General features: G+C 43.6%; 1 protein-coding gene across 6 annotated transcripts in view; it reads left to right on the top strand.

Annotated features, from left to right (window-relative positions):
- The window catches only part of kif13a (kinesin family member 13A), a 346,616-nt gene that overhangs the window by 278,427 nt on the left and 50,717 nt on the right, over positions 1-17,472 (top strand). For 3 of the 6 annotated variants that reach the window (XR_015078504.1, XM_085988904.1, XM_085988907.1), the window contains exons 26-30: positions 564-596; positions 4,770-4,869; positions 5,075-5,201; positions 6,668-6,735; positions 9,876-10,000. Coding sequence is in view for 4 of the 6 variants with exons in the window: in XM_085988904.1 (XP_085845030.1) it covers positions 564-596; positions 4,770-4,869; positions 5,075-5,201; positions 6,668-6,735; positions 9,876-10,000 (453 nt within the window). In the remaining 2 variants the exon portion in view is untranslated. The remainder of the gene's footprint in view (positions 1-563; positions 597-4,769; positions 4,870-5,074; positions 5,202-6,667; positions 6,736-9,875; positions 10,001-17,472) is intronic. The other 3 variants (XR_015078505.1, XM_085988905.1, XM_085988906.1) reach the window with 2 other exon arrangements.

Here is a 17,472-nt window from a genome sequence, read left to right as displayed (position 1 = left end):
ATCTATTGCCGTTCAGATAATAATCTGCCTTCCTGTTTTTGCCACCAAAGTGGATAACCTCGCATTTATCCACATTATACTGCATCTGCCCAATCACCCAACCTGCCCAAATCATACTGGAGATTATCTGCATCCTCCTCGCAGCACACACGCCCACCCAGCTTTGTGTCATCTGCAAACTTGGAGATATTACATCTAGTTCCATCGTCTAGATCATTAATATATATTGTGAATAGCTGGGGTCCTAGCACCGACTTTGCAGCAGGTTTGTTTTGTAGCTCAGGAATAATTGTGATACTTTTTGCATAACAACAGAATGTAATGGGGTCAAATACCTTTGAAATGAGTGTTCATCAGTTTGTTTGCATTTCACCATATCCTGTCTCAAATAAAATGGATAAATTTCTTAGAGCCATGTGTGAATTTTGTGTTTATTCCTTTTGACATGTGATTTGCACAAAATAATGTGTACTCATTAAGAATAGTGTAAAACTTTAAGTGATAAAGTGTTTTTGAAATGTTTGCATGACAGTGTCTTTACTAAGTTTATTTTCTCCTGCCAGAAAGAGGAGAAGGAGGATATGGATAGTTACCAGGTATCGTTGCTACCATATGTTATATGGCATGAAGCATTGGCCAGCATCAGCAACTGACTCGCAAATTAGGCAATGGAGATGGAAAGTTTAGGTTTTAACAACCCATAGTGTCATTTCTTGCGTGCATTTTCTAAACCATTCAGTTTAACAATATCCAGTTGTAATTGCCCAAGATAAAATAGATGTCACATAGCACTGGAAATTAGTCTGTCCCTTAGTCATGCTTGGATTAACATTATTACTGTCGTTTGAAGCAATATAAAATCAAATCTTCATTTCATGTGTACAGGCATTAGCATCAGAAAGTTTAACTTATGGTGAGGTTGATACGTATAAAACAGAATTTTTTGGGGGGAGGCGAAATAATGGCAGATAAGTATTCATCACAGAAAGCTGAACCAAAATGTACCAGAGTAAACCTGATATGGATCCATGCAGAAACATGTATTATTCAAGTTTAATCTCCATTTCCCACCGCCATGGCAGCTAGAAATACAGGAAATTTATGCTATGCTTTCTTGCAGTCAGTTCGTCTCTGAACACCAGCTTGTCATCATCTCAATAATTTAGATGCTTCAAATTTTAACAACATTTTATACTGTTTTCCTCCCAGCATCCAACCCAGTCAGGTATTGGAATCACACTTCATTGTCCTATCAGGCATCTTTTGGAAATTGGCATGGTAGAAATCATCTATCCATCAGACCATTAGAGCATCTGCAAACACCTTGTACTTCAACATTTACATTGCCTCAACAACTAAGCAATGGACAAGTGATTTCTTCTCCCCACAGGCTCTTAGTTCCTTACACTGTTAGGCTATATGGAAGCTGTACCTACGTGAATAAATCTGTAGCTCAGCAAGTTGAAGAATTGATCTGGCTCTTAACTAAACTTGTATTCAAACTCTGGATTGATTTCAGAAAGTATCATGTTTCAAATATATAATCTTTTGCTATTCCATTGCATACTTTTAATAAATGGGAAGAAAATGTTGAATCCTCCTTTCTAGTGATGACCCTGGTAAATGCTTTTTTTTTGGAAGGGATTTTTATTTTGATCGAGAAATTAATTGGATGTCACTTTTAATCCCATGTTTTGTTGTTACAGCCATAAGGTTACTAGGATTCCAATGAGCAGTGGTTACTGCAGGCCAGTGATAGCTGAGATTTTTCAGTCACAATGTTCCCACAGATCAATCACAGCAATAATCAATGACCATGGCAACAGTCATATGGTTATCAGAGATCGACTGCCCATTAATGTATCACCTGCCTATACTACATATATATCTCTCAATTTTACAATCGCAAGAACATATTGAATCCTCCATTCCCACTTGATATTCTGTTTATGATCCTGGTATCACATTTTTGAAGGAATTTTGTTTTTGTAGACCCAATATCTGCTGCAACTGATCCTTGATGCAATTTAGTCATCGTGAAGTAATTCTTTGTTACAGTCATGTGATCACAAGGGACCAATGAACATCAGCTCCCACAGAGCAAATATAGATGATATTTCTCAGTGGTATTATTCCCACAAACAGACCACCCTGCTCAATAAAACAATGAGCGCCTATTACCAAGGACTGTGGTCAGTGAATAATGGTTGGGGGACGGAATCTGGCAGGTTTTTTTCCTCCTGCTAGAGCAGAAACACTGAGCAAACTAAAAGTGCCCAGCTGTTCTCCTGGCTGAGATCAGCTAACTCAGCACAGACAAGAGATTGAATGTGAGGACATGAGGAATGGCTCAGTACCACACACAGACAGTGCATCCAAAGCTGGAGGCATAACCATTGCCGCAAGAGCGCAATGTCAAATTGGGGGGCGGGGGGAACATTTAGGGCAGTGGTTAGATTGGAAACGGAGCCAAAAATTAAAAAATTTAAGCTAGTTCTTAGACAATTGAAGTAACTGTGCCCATACCAGGACTTTTAGTAGGCAGTCATTAACCCGAGGCATTTTGCAATTGTTTTAACTATGTAGGCTTAGTTTTCTTATGTTACTGGGCCCAATAACTAACTGCTTAAACAAAAATATTCCAACATGCAAGTTTTAGTTCATTGTTTACTCTGAACACAGACACAGATTTGAACTAATGATGTTTCGACATGGTGATTCCTGATCTCTTATATGCCACCTTGGGGCATAATATGATAAAACATAAACACGTGTTTATACATGGTAAATTAAAAGTTAGATTTATTTATGGACATTAAAAAATCATAAAATTTGGTGAAACAACGTTTGAAAACGAGAAGGGCATTCTCCTCTGACGAAAGTAACACATCGTAAATATGTCTCAAAGCATACAGTCCTCAGCCGTGCTGTTTAATCTAAGAGTGTGGTTCTAGCAGGTTAGCCAGTGTTGTAGTTACAAGACACTGAACATTCACAAACAAAAAGGGAAAAAAGCTTAAAAAAATTGGAGGCATAAAACCTTTGATCTTCCTCTTTATTAAAAGTAAATGCTGTAAAATATTGAGAATGTTGCACGGATTAGCTGCAGTTTGAATTTAGTTTAGACTGGAATAATATGACTGGAATAATTGGCCACGATTTCTTTTTGCGTTTGAATGAGGTAATGAATTTGAAAGGTTTACCTTTTTTAAAAAAAAAAGCAGGTAGAAAAAGATTTGCTCCATCTCCATTTCACCTATATACACGAAAGCAGGGTTCGAAATACTACTTCCGGGGGAAAAAAAGAATCGGTGGGGGAAAAAATAAACTTTTTAAGCTGCGCCAAAAAATGACACTGAAATATAAAAATTAATGCAATTGGTGACACTGTTATGCTTTTAAGTGATAAAAGAACAGTGTCACCTCTCCAAACAACGGCTTAGCCCATGTAAGACATGTTTCCAAAGTGAACATCTAGCTTGTATCTGTAAAGGATGCTTTCAAACTATTTGTGAATAATATTTTTTTTTTAAACTTGGATTCATTTTACCCATAAATGGGGGCAAATGTAAATTTTATTTCCGTCGATCACGTTGTGATCGCTCTAGTTTTCTTCAGAACATTGCATGTATCTAATTGCACATGAAAATAGAAAGTGCAGTTGCCATGAATGGTGAATGTTGAGTATTTCGATTCCTGCATTTACTAACATTTTGAGGGGCTTCCTCTATGCTACTTGCCACAGTAATATTGAGCATTAAACTGCTGTTTACTACAAGTTCCATGCTTATAGCATGAATGCATGAAGCCACTGCATGGGGTATTTGAAAGCAAATAAACTTTCATGTGAGGAACCTCATCTGTTTCTTAACCATTACAAAGACGTGCAAACCTCTGTTGAAACTTTCTGGTGTCAAATATGCAGATGAGCTAAAGGCCAAACAACAGCAAATATTTTCACCCATGAAGTGCTACTGTACAGTTTTACAATGGTTATGGCCTCATTCTTTTGCAAATTTGACTTGAGAATTTTCTACTAAATTTATGTTTGTTCATTTATAGCAAAAAATCCCCATATGCCTTAGTTGGTAAATGCATGCCACAGTGTGGAACTGAACCATACAGGTCAGGATGTTCCCAGGTTCAGTACCTGACCTGTGATGGCTTTGCTGATTTCAGCTAGAGGGTTATAATTGGATTCTGAGCTATTGATTTAGGGAAAGAGGGAACAAAAATCAGCCATGGTTCCACTAATGATGATTATCCACTGACCCCTACTGGGAAGTGCACATGTGAGTGTCTATGCGGCTAGAATTGGGCTTAACCAGGATGCTCCCCATGGTCAAATAGCAAGCTGATATTCACTAAATTCAGCATGAGTTAACACCTTCAGGAGATGAGGGGAGAGGTATAAAAAAAAATTGTAGAGTTATGATGATCGATATGTCGGAATCTGTTTTATTGAATCCATTCCAATTATGGAGGGTTACATTAAAAAAAATAGCATCTTGGACACTACAGATGTAAATTGGGAATGTGACTGTATACACTGTCAGCTCAGTGCAAAGTTCATCCTGCACTCTGGGAAGAAAAGGTTTCTCCAGACAGCAAAAACAAAAATGGGAGATTGCAATTAACGATGCAAGCTTTCTATAACTTATCGTAGAACTGTTCAGTGGCACTACACTTGATGCATTTTCAAAGCATTCTTTTTAGCAAAAATGCACCAGTAAGCAATGTCTTATACCTTTACCCTTGTAATTGGTCAGGAGGAAGATTTGAACGAAGTGCGAGAGAGATGGTCTGATGCATTGATGAAGCGTCGGGAGTACTTAGACGAACAAATTCAGAAAGTAATCAACAAGCAAGGTGTGTACACTTCAGTCAGTGCACATAATGTGTGGAAATGTGGCACACATATTTAATAGATAGAGATGTAGTGGCCACAGCAACAGCATTTCAAGGGTGTGGAGGTTATAGTAGAAGTAAGTTACCAGGAGGCACAGCAGAATTTTGTGGAACTGGGTTTTTTTAACACCTGGTTGATGTCATCTTGTCGTCTTCTTCCTTGTAGAAAAAACAGAAGATGATGTGGAGAGGGAAGCAAGGCTGGTGGAGCAGTGGGTGGGCCTCACTGAGGAGAGAAATGCTGTGCTTGTTCCTGCCCCAGGCAGTGGAATTCCAGGAGCCCCCGCAGACTGGTCAGTAAAACTCCTGCTTCAAACCTCTTGTGACGCCTTTTGTTTTAAAGTTGTTTGCAAGTCTTTAGAGAGAGAATATCCCCTTTCCTTTTGGCCCACATGGCCAGTTTCTACCTAGCCCAACTGAGCATTACTTACCTGCTTGAGAAATTTAGAGTTTAAACAATGTTAACCGCTGCCAAACATTTCTAGAGATTTTGTTCTCCCTGCCCCAAACAATTTTTCCCCTTCCATCTAAATCGCTGCACACCACACACTATTCATTCTGAGTGAGCAAGCAGGCAGTTCAAGTGAGCTGCTCCTTGAGTGATCTCTAACACTGCTGCTAAGCAACTAGCCATTAGAAGATCCAGTGTGCAAGAGCAGCCCTGTGCAGTTTGTTTCATAATTTAAAAGTTTCTTGCCTGTACATGTGGAGAACCTTGCTGCCTCTGAAGTCCTCTTCCAGTGACCTTGGCAAGACGGGGAGCTCATCATACTGGTGTTTGTAAGTGCAAACCCCTATTCTGTCACCTCTATGATAAAGAATCCCAATGTCCTGTTCTCTCAGCTAATAGTTGACAATAGTTGGTCATTGCGGTGTCCGAGTGGGGCAATATGAGCTCTGCTTGGAATTCTCCCCATGGTGACTGGATTAGCAAATGAAGCAAGAGGTATCCAGTGGAGACCAGGCATGGGACAGTTAGGAAGTGATTCACTTCCTGATTGTGCCAGTGAAATGAAGAGCAGTTTCAAAGTTACCTGCTTAGGAATAATGGATGATGTGGTGATTTTTGAGACATCAGACGCAGTCATCTATTGAACTATCAAAATATAACAAGTTTTTTTTTGCTTCAAACTAAATCCACTGGAACTTGGAATAAGTCTGGGACATTTTTAACAGCCCGTTGCGTCTTTCAACGCAGGGTTTGTGCCACGATCTGGCAGCTCGGCATTCCTCTTGCTGGCACGGCACCCTGCTCCCCGGTGGTCCAGGTAGGGCCCCGCAGAGTTGTGGGCTTGGGCCCTCCTTTAATGAGGGGAGGAGCACTTCCACGCGGCAGCGCTACGTGGCCAAGTGCGTAGCGCTGCAGAATGCACCGCCCTGATATTCGGGGTTAGCGTTCCAAGAAGGAAGTAGAGCAAATGAATTAGCGCTCCACCTCTCTTGGGGCACTAAAACTGAATTTAGCAATCGCCGGCGCTATTTTTTGCCGGGCGTTAAATTTAGCGCCCAGGCGATGTTAGCGACCCAAAATGGCGCTGATCATCTTAATGAAGATGTTTATGAGACTACATCACATTAAGATAGCTTAATTTGGAAGCGGCTTATTGTAGCTTTTCTTTGAGCAAATATGTGAACACAATCGATCATGATTGACCAAATTTATCGAAAAAAAATCCTTAAGATTAAACTTTCCCTTTACCTGTGATAAATAATGTATTTCAATGTTGATCTGTATATTTTTATTTTGACTCTCAATAAGTGTGTCTTTCAGGATATCACCACCAGGAATGGAAGCGCACATCCCTGTACTCTTCCTTGACTTAAATGGTGAGCTGTTATACTTATGAGTAAATCATTGTTTTATTTATATCAAAGGTTGAATATAAAAAAAACTAATGCACATGGATTTAAAACATAAACAAATTCGGTATGGAGGTGGTGGACTAACATGCAAGGTAGAGCACGGAGTTACCAGTCCAATATCCCCACTCTAGCGCACTGCTGTGGGGAAGTGCTGATTGGACACCAAGCATTTCCCCATAAATGGTGGAGGAGGCACATCACTGGGCTACTCATGCCAGCTTCTTATGGTCAGTTTAAGAGTTGTGCAGGCGGAAGCTGAGGACCAGATTGCCTGCTTGTGCTCTCACCCATAGCAATAGACCGAGAGAAGAGAAAATTTGATAGAATGTGAGATGCTAATGTACGCCATTCATCTCCCAATAAAAACCTATCTAAAGTAAAATCATATCCTTGTATTTCCATTGGTTACAATATGCAGATTATGTCCCAATAAAAGGACACCTTCAATGTTGCAGTGCATCAGACCTCTAATCTTAACTTGGGCATTGTTCATTACAAATTGTTTCTTCACCAGTCCGCAGTCAGCTTCATCCAAACATAAGTTTTGTTATTTGTTAGTGAATGAAGGACAACAACTTGCATTTATATAGCACCTTTAACATAGCATAACGTCCCAAGGCGCTTCACAAGAGCGTTATCAATTTTTTTTTAATGTTCACACCGAGCCACAGAAGGAGATATCGGGACAGATGACCAAGAGCTTGGTCAAAGATGTTGGTTTTAAGGACCACCTTAAAGGAGAGAGAGGCGGAGAGGTTTAGGGAGGGAATTCCAGAGCCTAAGGCCAAGGCAGATGAAAGCACGGCCACCAATAATGGAGCGATTAAAATCGGGGATGCGCAAGATGTCAGAATTGGAGGAGTGTAGAGATCTCGAAACCTCTGATGGAGGTTACAGAGATAGGGAGGGGCGAAGCCATGGATGGATTTAAAAACAAGGATGAGGATTTTAAAATTGAGGCATTATCGGACCAGGAGCCAATGTAGGTCAGCAAGCACGCTGGTGATGGGTGAATGAGACTTGGTGCGAGTTAAGGTACAGGCAGCAGAGTGTGCCCTGATTCAAAACATTGGAGTTGCACACTGCTTATGTAAGGAGCTGGTTCTCAGTCTTGCAGGAAAATAGATGGTCAGGCAGGAGTAAGTTATGGTTGCTTTGAAAATGTATTTCTTTAATGTTGCACATGTGCATGCAGTTCTCAAAGGGTAAAAGGTAACCGCACACTGTTGCTGTTTGGTCTATTGACTTCTGCACTTAGAATGATCCAAAGTGACCAAGTTGTATGCCATTAGTGGCGGAGCCGATAGCCCATCCTTTCTCAAATATGTGTTGGTGATGAAAAGTTCTGTTTCGCATCACAGTTGGGTACAATGGTCATATAAGCAGCGTGCGTCTCCAATGTTTTGAATCTGTGTATTCTCAGCCCTTCCAAACTCCTCTTGGATCCACTTTCTTTGTATGTTAATTTACTCTGAATGCTATTTGGACTTCACTAAATGCCCAGCCTATCATAAAATATATTCACATTGTTTATGCTATGTACAAGCACAATTTATTATTCTGTAACAACTGATTTCCCAGGCAATACGTAGTATTAAACTGATGAGATGATTTAATAATTTTAAAATTTAAGCTGTAAAAAATGTAATAAAAATGAAATGAAAATTTGTTTTAAACAAATTCCATCGCTCTCTCTAACATCTGTCTGAGGCTGAATCACACTGTTAGCAACCTTGATGTCATATTTGACCCTGAAATGAGCTTCCGACCACATATCCATGGCATAACTAAGACCGCCTATTTCCACCTCCATAACATTGCCCGTCTCCACCCTTGCCTTAGCTCATCCGCTGCTGAAACCCTCATCCATGCCTTTGTTACCTCTAGACTTGACTATTCCACCGCACTCCTGGCTGACTTCCCACATTCTACCCTATGTAAACTTGAGGTCATCCAAAACTCGGCTGCCCGTGTCCTAACTCGCACCAAGTCCTGTTCACCCTTCCACTCCTGTGCTCGCTGACCTCCATTGGCTCCTGGTTAAGCAACACCTCGATTTCAAAATTCTCATCCTTGTTTTCAAATCCCTCCATGGCCTTGCCCCTCCCTATCTCTGTAATCTCCTCCAGCCCCACAACCGCCCCCACCCGAGATATCTGCACTCCTCAAATTCTGCCCTTTTGAGCATCCCTAATTATAATCGCTCAACCATCGGTCGCCGTGTCTTCAGCTGCCTCGGCCCTAAGCACTGGAACGAACTCCCTAAACCTCTCCGCCTCTCTATCTCTCTTTCCTCCTTTAACACGTTCCTTTTGGTCATCTGCCCTAATTTCTTTTTATATGGCTCAGTGTCTGTTTTCTCAGGTCTGCTGTCCAGTTGAGTTTAGCTCCAATGAAGAGAGAGACAAGTTGGTTAAACTTGAAAAATAAAATCCATTTCTTTGGTAGAAACAAACTGAATAGAAATGTGCAGTGTTTCTCACTTGTGAGCAAGTCTTTATAACACAAAAGTAGCAATCCAATAATAGATAGTAGTGATATTAGTGAGGTTTTTCTCTTGTAGGAGTGTTTCCCAATATATGCCTTTTAGTTATATTACTTCTGCTGTGAATTTTACTTTTTATGGTTTTTGTAGTGTTACAGTAGAAATGCTGTTGCCACTTAATATTTTGAATAGGATATGTTAGTTTTTTGTATCTTATGAAAAAAGGTGGATGCCACATTGTCCAGACTGCTTGAATGTCAAAAGGCTTATGTCTATGAGCTTTCAAGAAAGGTTCTAATTGGTTCTAAGTGACAATCGAGTAATTTGATGAGTCTTGCCCGTGAAAGTTCTCCTGATTGCTTCAAAATAAAGTTCTTAAATGTGGACCTCTGAAATGGATTTTCAAGAAATATAATTTGAATATGTTGGTAACGCGCAATTTTGGTCAAAAATTTATCATGCTGCTTTAGTTTTTTTGTGGTGTATAGGGAGAAGAATGAGCAATGTTATACGGTATAATTTTCAATTGCAGAAGGCAAAAGAAGTAGCAATTTAAAGTTGAGTATCTTACATCCTCGGCACAGACATTTTATTTCCCCTTTTATTGTGAATCTTTTAGCTGATGACCTCCGTGCGAATGAACAGCTCACAGGTCCTCATGCACCTGGGGTGAACTCCATCTTACCAAAGGAACATGGCAGCCAGTTCTTCTATTTGCCCATCATCAAGCACAGTGAAGAAGAGGTACAGGAGCCTGTCTATTTACATTTCATGCCTGTCTTGAATTCCAGTGGCTTACATTCTCCCCACCCCACCCCACCCAGTATTTAATACTTGTTTATAATTGAGTGACTTTGATCCTCTTTGTGTTATCTATTGTTATTATGTTAAATATACCAAACCACGTATTCATATTACAGTATTAACACACTGTTATGCTGTTTAATGTCATATTAGAGCTCGTTATATTTGAGGCCATTTTAGTCATAATTTTAATGGTTGTAGTAGTTTTGTGTTCACATCTAACTGAAGTATGAATTACCCAGTATATACAGGAAACTTTTTTTTATCCGGCACCTAAATAACTGGAAACCTCTGTTAACCGGCAAAATTCAGGAGTAGGTTCAGGTAAGTTTTACTTCATATTAGTGGCCTGTTCCTGGATCTGTGGCCGGGTTCCTGCACCTGTTGCTAAGCAACAGGGACGCTTGGATCTTGTGGTCGGGTTCCTGCACCTGTTGCTAAGCAACAGGGACGCTTGGATCTTGTGATCGGAGTTCCTGCACCTGTTGCTAAGCAACAGGGACGCTTGGATCTTGTGGTCGGAGTTCCTGCACCTGTTAGTAAGCAACAGGGAAGCCTGGATTTGTTGCTGTGTACGGAGCTCTCGTACCTTTTACCATACCTCTCTGTAATCCGGACTTTTTGATAAACCGGCACCACGCCAGTCCCGTTGGTGCCGGATAAAAAAGAGTTTCCTGTACTGAGCTATGAAGTCACCATGAAAATTTGACTTTAGATCACATCTGAATATAAATGATCTCAAATCTTAAGCAGATTACGTAAATCACATTGGTGTAAAATGGCGCTGCTAGATCAATTTCTCTCACATTTACAGGCCAAATGGAGACTTCCACCTGCAGTACTGTAAAATGTAGCAATAGTTTCATCATTGTTTTCTTTAGGGTGTGTTTAACCATTCGTACACATACAGTAAAATTACCTCTTCTAAGTAGAGTGTTCTGCAGATGACAAAAGAGGTACATTTATTCAGCTCAAGTGTTTTGGTTTCTGCTGATGCAACCTACGGGATTGATCGCAGCTCACAGTTACCGGAATATTGAATCAGATGGGGTTGGTGCAGCTGCTGAGCGATACACTCATCTGGAATCAGTTCCTGGAGGGATGATTTAAACTTGTTGATGTTCACACAGACATTGAGACAGAGCAAGGTGTCAGGTGTAGCTCAGTGGTAGCACTCTCGCCTCTGAGTCAAAAGGTCATAGGTTTAATTCCCATTCCAGGGACTTCAGCACAAAATCCAGGCTGACACTCCAGTGCATTACCGAGGGAGTGCTGCACTGTCAGAGGTGCGGTCTTTCAGACGAGACGTTAAACCAAGGCTCTGTCTGGCCCCCTCAGCTGGGCTTAAAAGATCCCATGGCACTATTTCATTAAGTGCAGGGGAGTTCTTCCTGGTGTCCTGGCCAATATTTATCCCTCTACCAACATCTTTAAAAAAAAAGTTATCATGTAGCGGTTCGTGTAGATCACCACTAAATAAGAGAGTTTGACTTCGACGAACTATTAACAAGTTGTTTATTTACAGGAACAGACTAATTACATCAGATAAGATGGCAGGTAAGATGGCTGACTGTAGGAGCATCGTGGTATAGGTCTTGTCCCAGCGGGGACTCCACGAGGACTGAGTCCGCAGTCCTGTGGGGAGCGTGATGACGTCATCGCGTTTGTGTTGTGACGTCATCACGTTGCTCGCGTTTCCCGCGCTTAGGACGTCACGTGATGCGCGTCGTTGCGTCGCTGGCCGTTGAGGCCGAGGTCGCGAGGCCAGGCTGTGCCGGTGCTTGCCGCGGGAGCGGAAGATCGCGTCGCTCCCGTCGGCTGGCCGTTGAGGCCGAAGACGCTGGCCGGGCTGTGCCGGCAGCCGTCCTGGAAGGCCGAGTCGGGCCGGCAGCCTCCGCACGCACGTCACGTCATACGTGACGTGACGTTAGCGCGCTAGGGCACGTCTTAAAGGGGCAATGGCCCCAACAGGTAAGTTAAAAGGGCAACGGCCCCAAAAGGTAAGTTAAACTTACAGTAAGGTAAGTTAAAGGGAATTATGTGTCTTTATGTAAGGTACAACCGGTGGTACTGCCACATGGGCCCCCCCCCAGAATTCGCTTTAACGAATATCCAAGGATGAGATGGTCTGACGAGCTGGTGGTCACGGCGGTCGTGCTGTCTCGACTTGGTAGGCGAGGTATGAAGATGCTGCTCATGAGCGGATCCTTACGTGCGTCGTGGCGAATAAAACGTATCCGTCAGGCGAAGGACCGTGGAGACGTGCGAAACAGCAGGCCTTGTCAGAGCGACGGGCAGGTTGGGCGGACGCGGGCGATGTCTCCGTTGATGTTGAAACAAGTCCTTGTTCCGACGAACTCTGCAGGAATGCCAAACGAGCGATCCAGAAGGACTTGACAGGCGAGGTCGGTGAACTCGCCGACAGGTGAGCGAAACCTTCGGGAGGCTGGAACGCACGGAACAGTGCGTGCCATAGTGCTACGACGATAACGCAACGGAGGGTGAAGAGTTGCTGCGTTGATCAGTGATCGGTGAGGCCAGCAACTTTCATGTGGCTGATCGCGGCCGCAGGATGCCCGTTGGACCCGTCCTCGATGTGTGCAGCGTCAGTAGACGTTTGCGTTTGTTAAAGGGAAAACTGGAGAAAGGGCGGCAACGGTCCAGGTTGTTGTTGCTTTCAGGAGGGGTTAACTCTGCCTGGAGGGCGTCAACACTTGTAACAGTTGTAGATTTAGGAGAAAACAGCCGGGAGGGCGGCACGCCTTTTGTTCACGCCGAATCGTGTAGTAGGTAACACAACCAGCAGGCTGAAGGGCTGGTGCGTCGTCGGCGGGGAAGGAGTCGTCAGTGTTCACGAGGGATGGGTTCTCGTGGTTCGCGAGGGATGGGTCCTCGTGCGCGAGGAGTGGGTCCTCGTGTTTCGCGGAGGTGAGTCCTCGTGGTATCCCCGCAGGGCGCGCTCCGATTTTGTGGGCCCGAACATGCTGTACCCCACGCTTGGAGAGATCTATACTTGCTCTCGCGGTGGACGTAGAGGCGGACGATCCGTGTGGCGGTAGGAAAGACGAGTACGGGGACCGTGAGCAAGTGCGTGGTTGGCGCCGCATCGATGTTCTCGTCGAACGGGGCTTCTACCGGTATAAAGCATGAGGGAGACCGTGGCTCCCTGGATTGCGGTAGCGACAGCGGAACGGCTGATGCTTCCATAGCGTGCTTTGTTTGTGAAAGACGTTCACAAACCCACCAATTGTAGCGCTGGTGGTCGACGGTTGCCGTTGGTCGTGCTCTACCTCTGTGACATCGTTCGTGAAAAACGGGCTCACCTCCAAGCTGCGCTTCCATTGCAAAGACGGGGTCGCTTTTGGTGGAATCGGTGTTAGGCGGTTGCTGTTCCGTGGTTGTTCATCGGTTGTGCGTTGGTCGTCTTATGGGAAGACGAGGGTCAGGCTACGCGTTGCTACCGTGAAAATCGTTCACGGATACGGGTTCACCAATTGTAGCGTTGGAATTGATGAGCTCCCGTACTCACGTCATTGGGTCACCAATGTAGTGGTTCGTGTAGATCGCCACTAAATAAGAGAGTTTGACTTCGACGAACTATTAACAAGTTGTTTATTTACAGGAACAGACTAATTACATCAGGTAAGATGGCTGACTGTAGGAGCATCGTGGTATAGGTCTTGTCCCAGCGGGGACTCCACGAGGACTGAGTTCGCAGTCCTGTGGGGAGCGTGATGATGTCATCGCGTTTGTGTTGTGACGTCATCACGTTGCTCGCGTTTCCCGCGCTTAGGGCGTCACGTGATGCGCGTCGTTGCGTCGCTGGCCGTTGAGGCTGAGGTCGCGAGGCCAGGCTGTGCCGGTGCTTGCCGCGGGAGCGGAAGATCGCGTCACTCCCGTCGGCTGGCCGAAGATGCTGGCCGGGCTGTGCCGGCAGCCGTCCTGGTAGGCCGAGTCGGGCCCCAACAGGTAAGTTAAAAGGGCAACAGCCCCAAAAGGTAAGTTAAACATACAGTAAGGTAAGTTAAAGGGAATTATGTGTCTTTATGTAAGGTACAACCGGTGGTACCGCCACAATCAGATCATTATCACATTGCTGTTTGTGGGACCTTGCTGTGCGCAAGTTGGCTCCCGTGATTCCTACATTACAACAGTGACTACGCTTCAAAGATACTTATTGTCTGTAAAGCTCTTTGTGACACCCTGATGTTGTGAAAGGCGCTTTATAAATGCAAGTCTTTCTTTTGTTTTCTGTTTGACAGTCACTTTCCTGGATTTAAATCCAGCGATTTCCTAAGATATTCCAGCTCACCAATTTATTTCCTTCGAAAGTCCTTAGCGAGCAGAGACCAATATATTTCATGTCATTCTGTTGTAATGTGCATTACCGTCCTAACGGACTGTGTTTAGATGAGGAAAAATTACTTGTCAAGATGTCTTTTCATATTTCCCTGTAGCGTTGATGAAATTTGGCCCTCAGTTAGCATGCAACACCAGAAGGTGAGGGACTTGCTGCCTGATTTCATGGGTGGTAGAAGCCAGCTGTCAGAAAAGAGCAGGTTCTTTAGCTTCACCTGACCACAAGATGCACTGAGAAAATATGTGCAAAAGCCCATGTTATTTCTGGCAAATGTATTGCCTTGTGGTAAGTCTTTGCTGCCAACATGCCACCCAGCCATATAGCAACCTCTGCTGCCGGCTTCATCTCATTGCCTGAGAGCTGGTTTTTGTTATATCGCTTCCAGCTGCTCTGCAATCTGTGGTGCTGACGGACATCAATTCACTCACGTGCCATTCTCATTCATGGTAATAGAATTCCAGGTCACGCAGACCATCCAACAAATGCGGTGGCCCTTGGCTCCCAATTGGATGATGCAAATCATAGTGGATGAATTCAGATCGGGTCTAGGGGATGTTTGACACTGAGACAGCCCCTTAGTTCATATTGGAATTGTGCATTTGTGTCTTTGCACTGAAATAGAAGCCTGTAATGTTTATTTTACAAGTGTGTAAATTGTACATGAAATAAGGCTGATTAGTGGGATCAGTGGAAAATTGCAGAAGGTTCTGTCAAAAACCACTGGACTTTCTTCCCTCTTATGAAGAAGGTGGGGGCTTCTGAGGCTTATGTACTGGTGTTCTGTTGCTAAATTTGACCAGTTTTGAAGTTTGTTTATTTAAAGGTTAAGTTGTTTTAAAATGGTTTATTAATTCTCCCTCTTACTTCCAAATTTACAGAACCACTCTTCTTCGCTTTCCACCCTCCAGTTAATTTCAGTACTGTCGTTCCTCCCCTGCCCCCCCCCCCCTGACTCCGCACCCGCAAGTTCACATTCGCACTCTTTTCCCCCTATTCAGTGTGTGCTGTCATTCTCCCCTCTCCCAGTTCATACTGGTGCTCTTTCACTCTGCAGCTAGCACTCTTCTGCCCCACCTCCACAGTTTGCACTGTCACTCTCTTGTCTTCCCAATTCTTCCTGGCATGTTTCGCCCCCCCCAACCCCTGCTTCTCGTTCCCAATTCACGCTGGTGCTCCTCGCTTTTCATCCACCACCAATTCACACAGGCACTCCTCACCTCCTTCCCTGTTCACAGAGCCAGTCTTTTTCACTTCACCACTCTGAGCTCCTATCTGCCATTGCTGCTGGTCTATGGGATCGATCTTTCCCATCTACTGTGGGTGAAAATTCCTGATCTTCTAAAACTATTGTGATTAGGAATTTCTAGCTGCATCTGCATTTGTTGCCCCAGGGGAGGAACAACAGTATCAGGTAGGAGCCATAAAATGGTGTCGGGGACCAGAGGAGGAGGATTTCACTGGGTGGGGTGGGGCGGGGCAGAGAGAGGTAAGAACACTATTGTCACAGCTTCTGCGATTAGAAACACAGTAGCTACTGAGGTCCAATTATTTTGACCAGTTTAGCAGTTTTCGAGCACATAACCTAGGTTGACATTTCATTGCAGTACTGAGGAAATGCTACATTGTCAGGTGCTGTCTTAAACTTGAGACCCCAGCTGCTACTAGGAGGATGTAAAAGATTCCATGGCACAACTTGAAGAGCAGGGAGTTCACCCAGTGCCTGTCCTTCTGCAGTCACTTACAATTCTCTTCACAGGAGCCATACTACTTATTTTTGTGGTGTTTGCAAATTTTGATATGTTCCCTATACCCAAATCCATGTATTTTCCCTAACAGCACTGTGGGAGTACCTTCATCACAAGGACTGCAGCGGTTCAAGGCGGCAGCTTCTCAAGGGTAACCAGGGACGAGTAATAAATGCTGGCCTTGCCAGCGACACCCACATCCTGTGAACACATTTTTTAAAAGTTTTATATATTGAGAAGACCAATGGTCCCAACATCGACCCCTGGGGCACACCATTGTTTACAATCCTCCCATCCAAAAACATTCAGTAACTACTCTCCCCTATTTTCTGTCCACAACCAGCTTCATATACATGCTGACACACTGCTTTTAATATCGTGTGCCTTCATTTTATCGACAAGCCTCCTGTGTGGCACCTTATCGGACGCCATTTGAAAATCTATATACACAACATCCACTGCATCTTTACCAGTGCACTCTGTTATTTCCTCAAAGAGCTCCATTAAATTTATCAGACGCAACTTGCCTTTTACAAATCCAGTCTTTAATTAACTCATGTCTTTCTAGCTGAGCATTAAATTTATCATCTTCTTTGACTCAGCTTAAATTTTTGTCTAATTATGCCTCTGTAAAGTGCCTTGGGCGTTTTTCTACATTAAAAGGCACTATAAAAATGCAAGTTGCTGCTGTTGTATTCTTGCCACTGGAAGCTTTTTTTGATGAAGTAACAGGATTGATGAAGGGAATGCAATGGGTGTTGTCTACATGGATTTTGGAAAGGCGTTTGACAAGTACCACATAGAAGGCTGGTTAACAAAATTGAGGCTCATGGAATAGGTGGGTCAGTGGCAGCTTGGATAAGGAATTGGCTTAAGGACAGAAAACAGCAACTTGTGGTAAATGGCTGTTTTTCAGACTGGAGGATGGTAGACAGTGGTGTTCCCCAAGGGTCAGTGCTGGGGCCACTTTTTTTTGATATATAAATGACCTGGATATTGGAATACAGTAGAATTTCTAAATTTGCCGATGACACCAAATTTGGGGGTGTGACAAACAGCGAGGATGATACCAATCGACTGCAACGGGACATAGACAGGCTAGCAGAATGGGCAGATAAGTGGCAGATGGAATTTAATACAGAGAAGTGTGAGGTGATGCATTTTGGCAGAAGGAACAGGGAGAGGCAATATACACTTAATGGCACAGTTTTAAAGAGTGTGCAGGGACAGAGGGACCTGGGAGTTAATGTGCATAGGTCCCTGAAGGTGGCAGGACATATTGAGAGAGTGGTTAACAAAGCATATGG

The sequence above is a fragment of the Somniosus microcephalus genome, chromosome 5 (genome assembly GCF_052327205.1).
Source record: "Somniosus microcephalus isolate GS21.2 chromosome 5, FLI_Smic_1.0, whole genome shotgun sequence".
Taxonomy (NCBI): Eukaryota; Metazoa; Chordata; class Chondrichthyes; order Squaliformes; family Somniosidae; genus Somniosus; species Somniosus microcephalus.
This window is presented reverse-complemented; position numbering and strand designations above follow the sequence as displayed.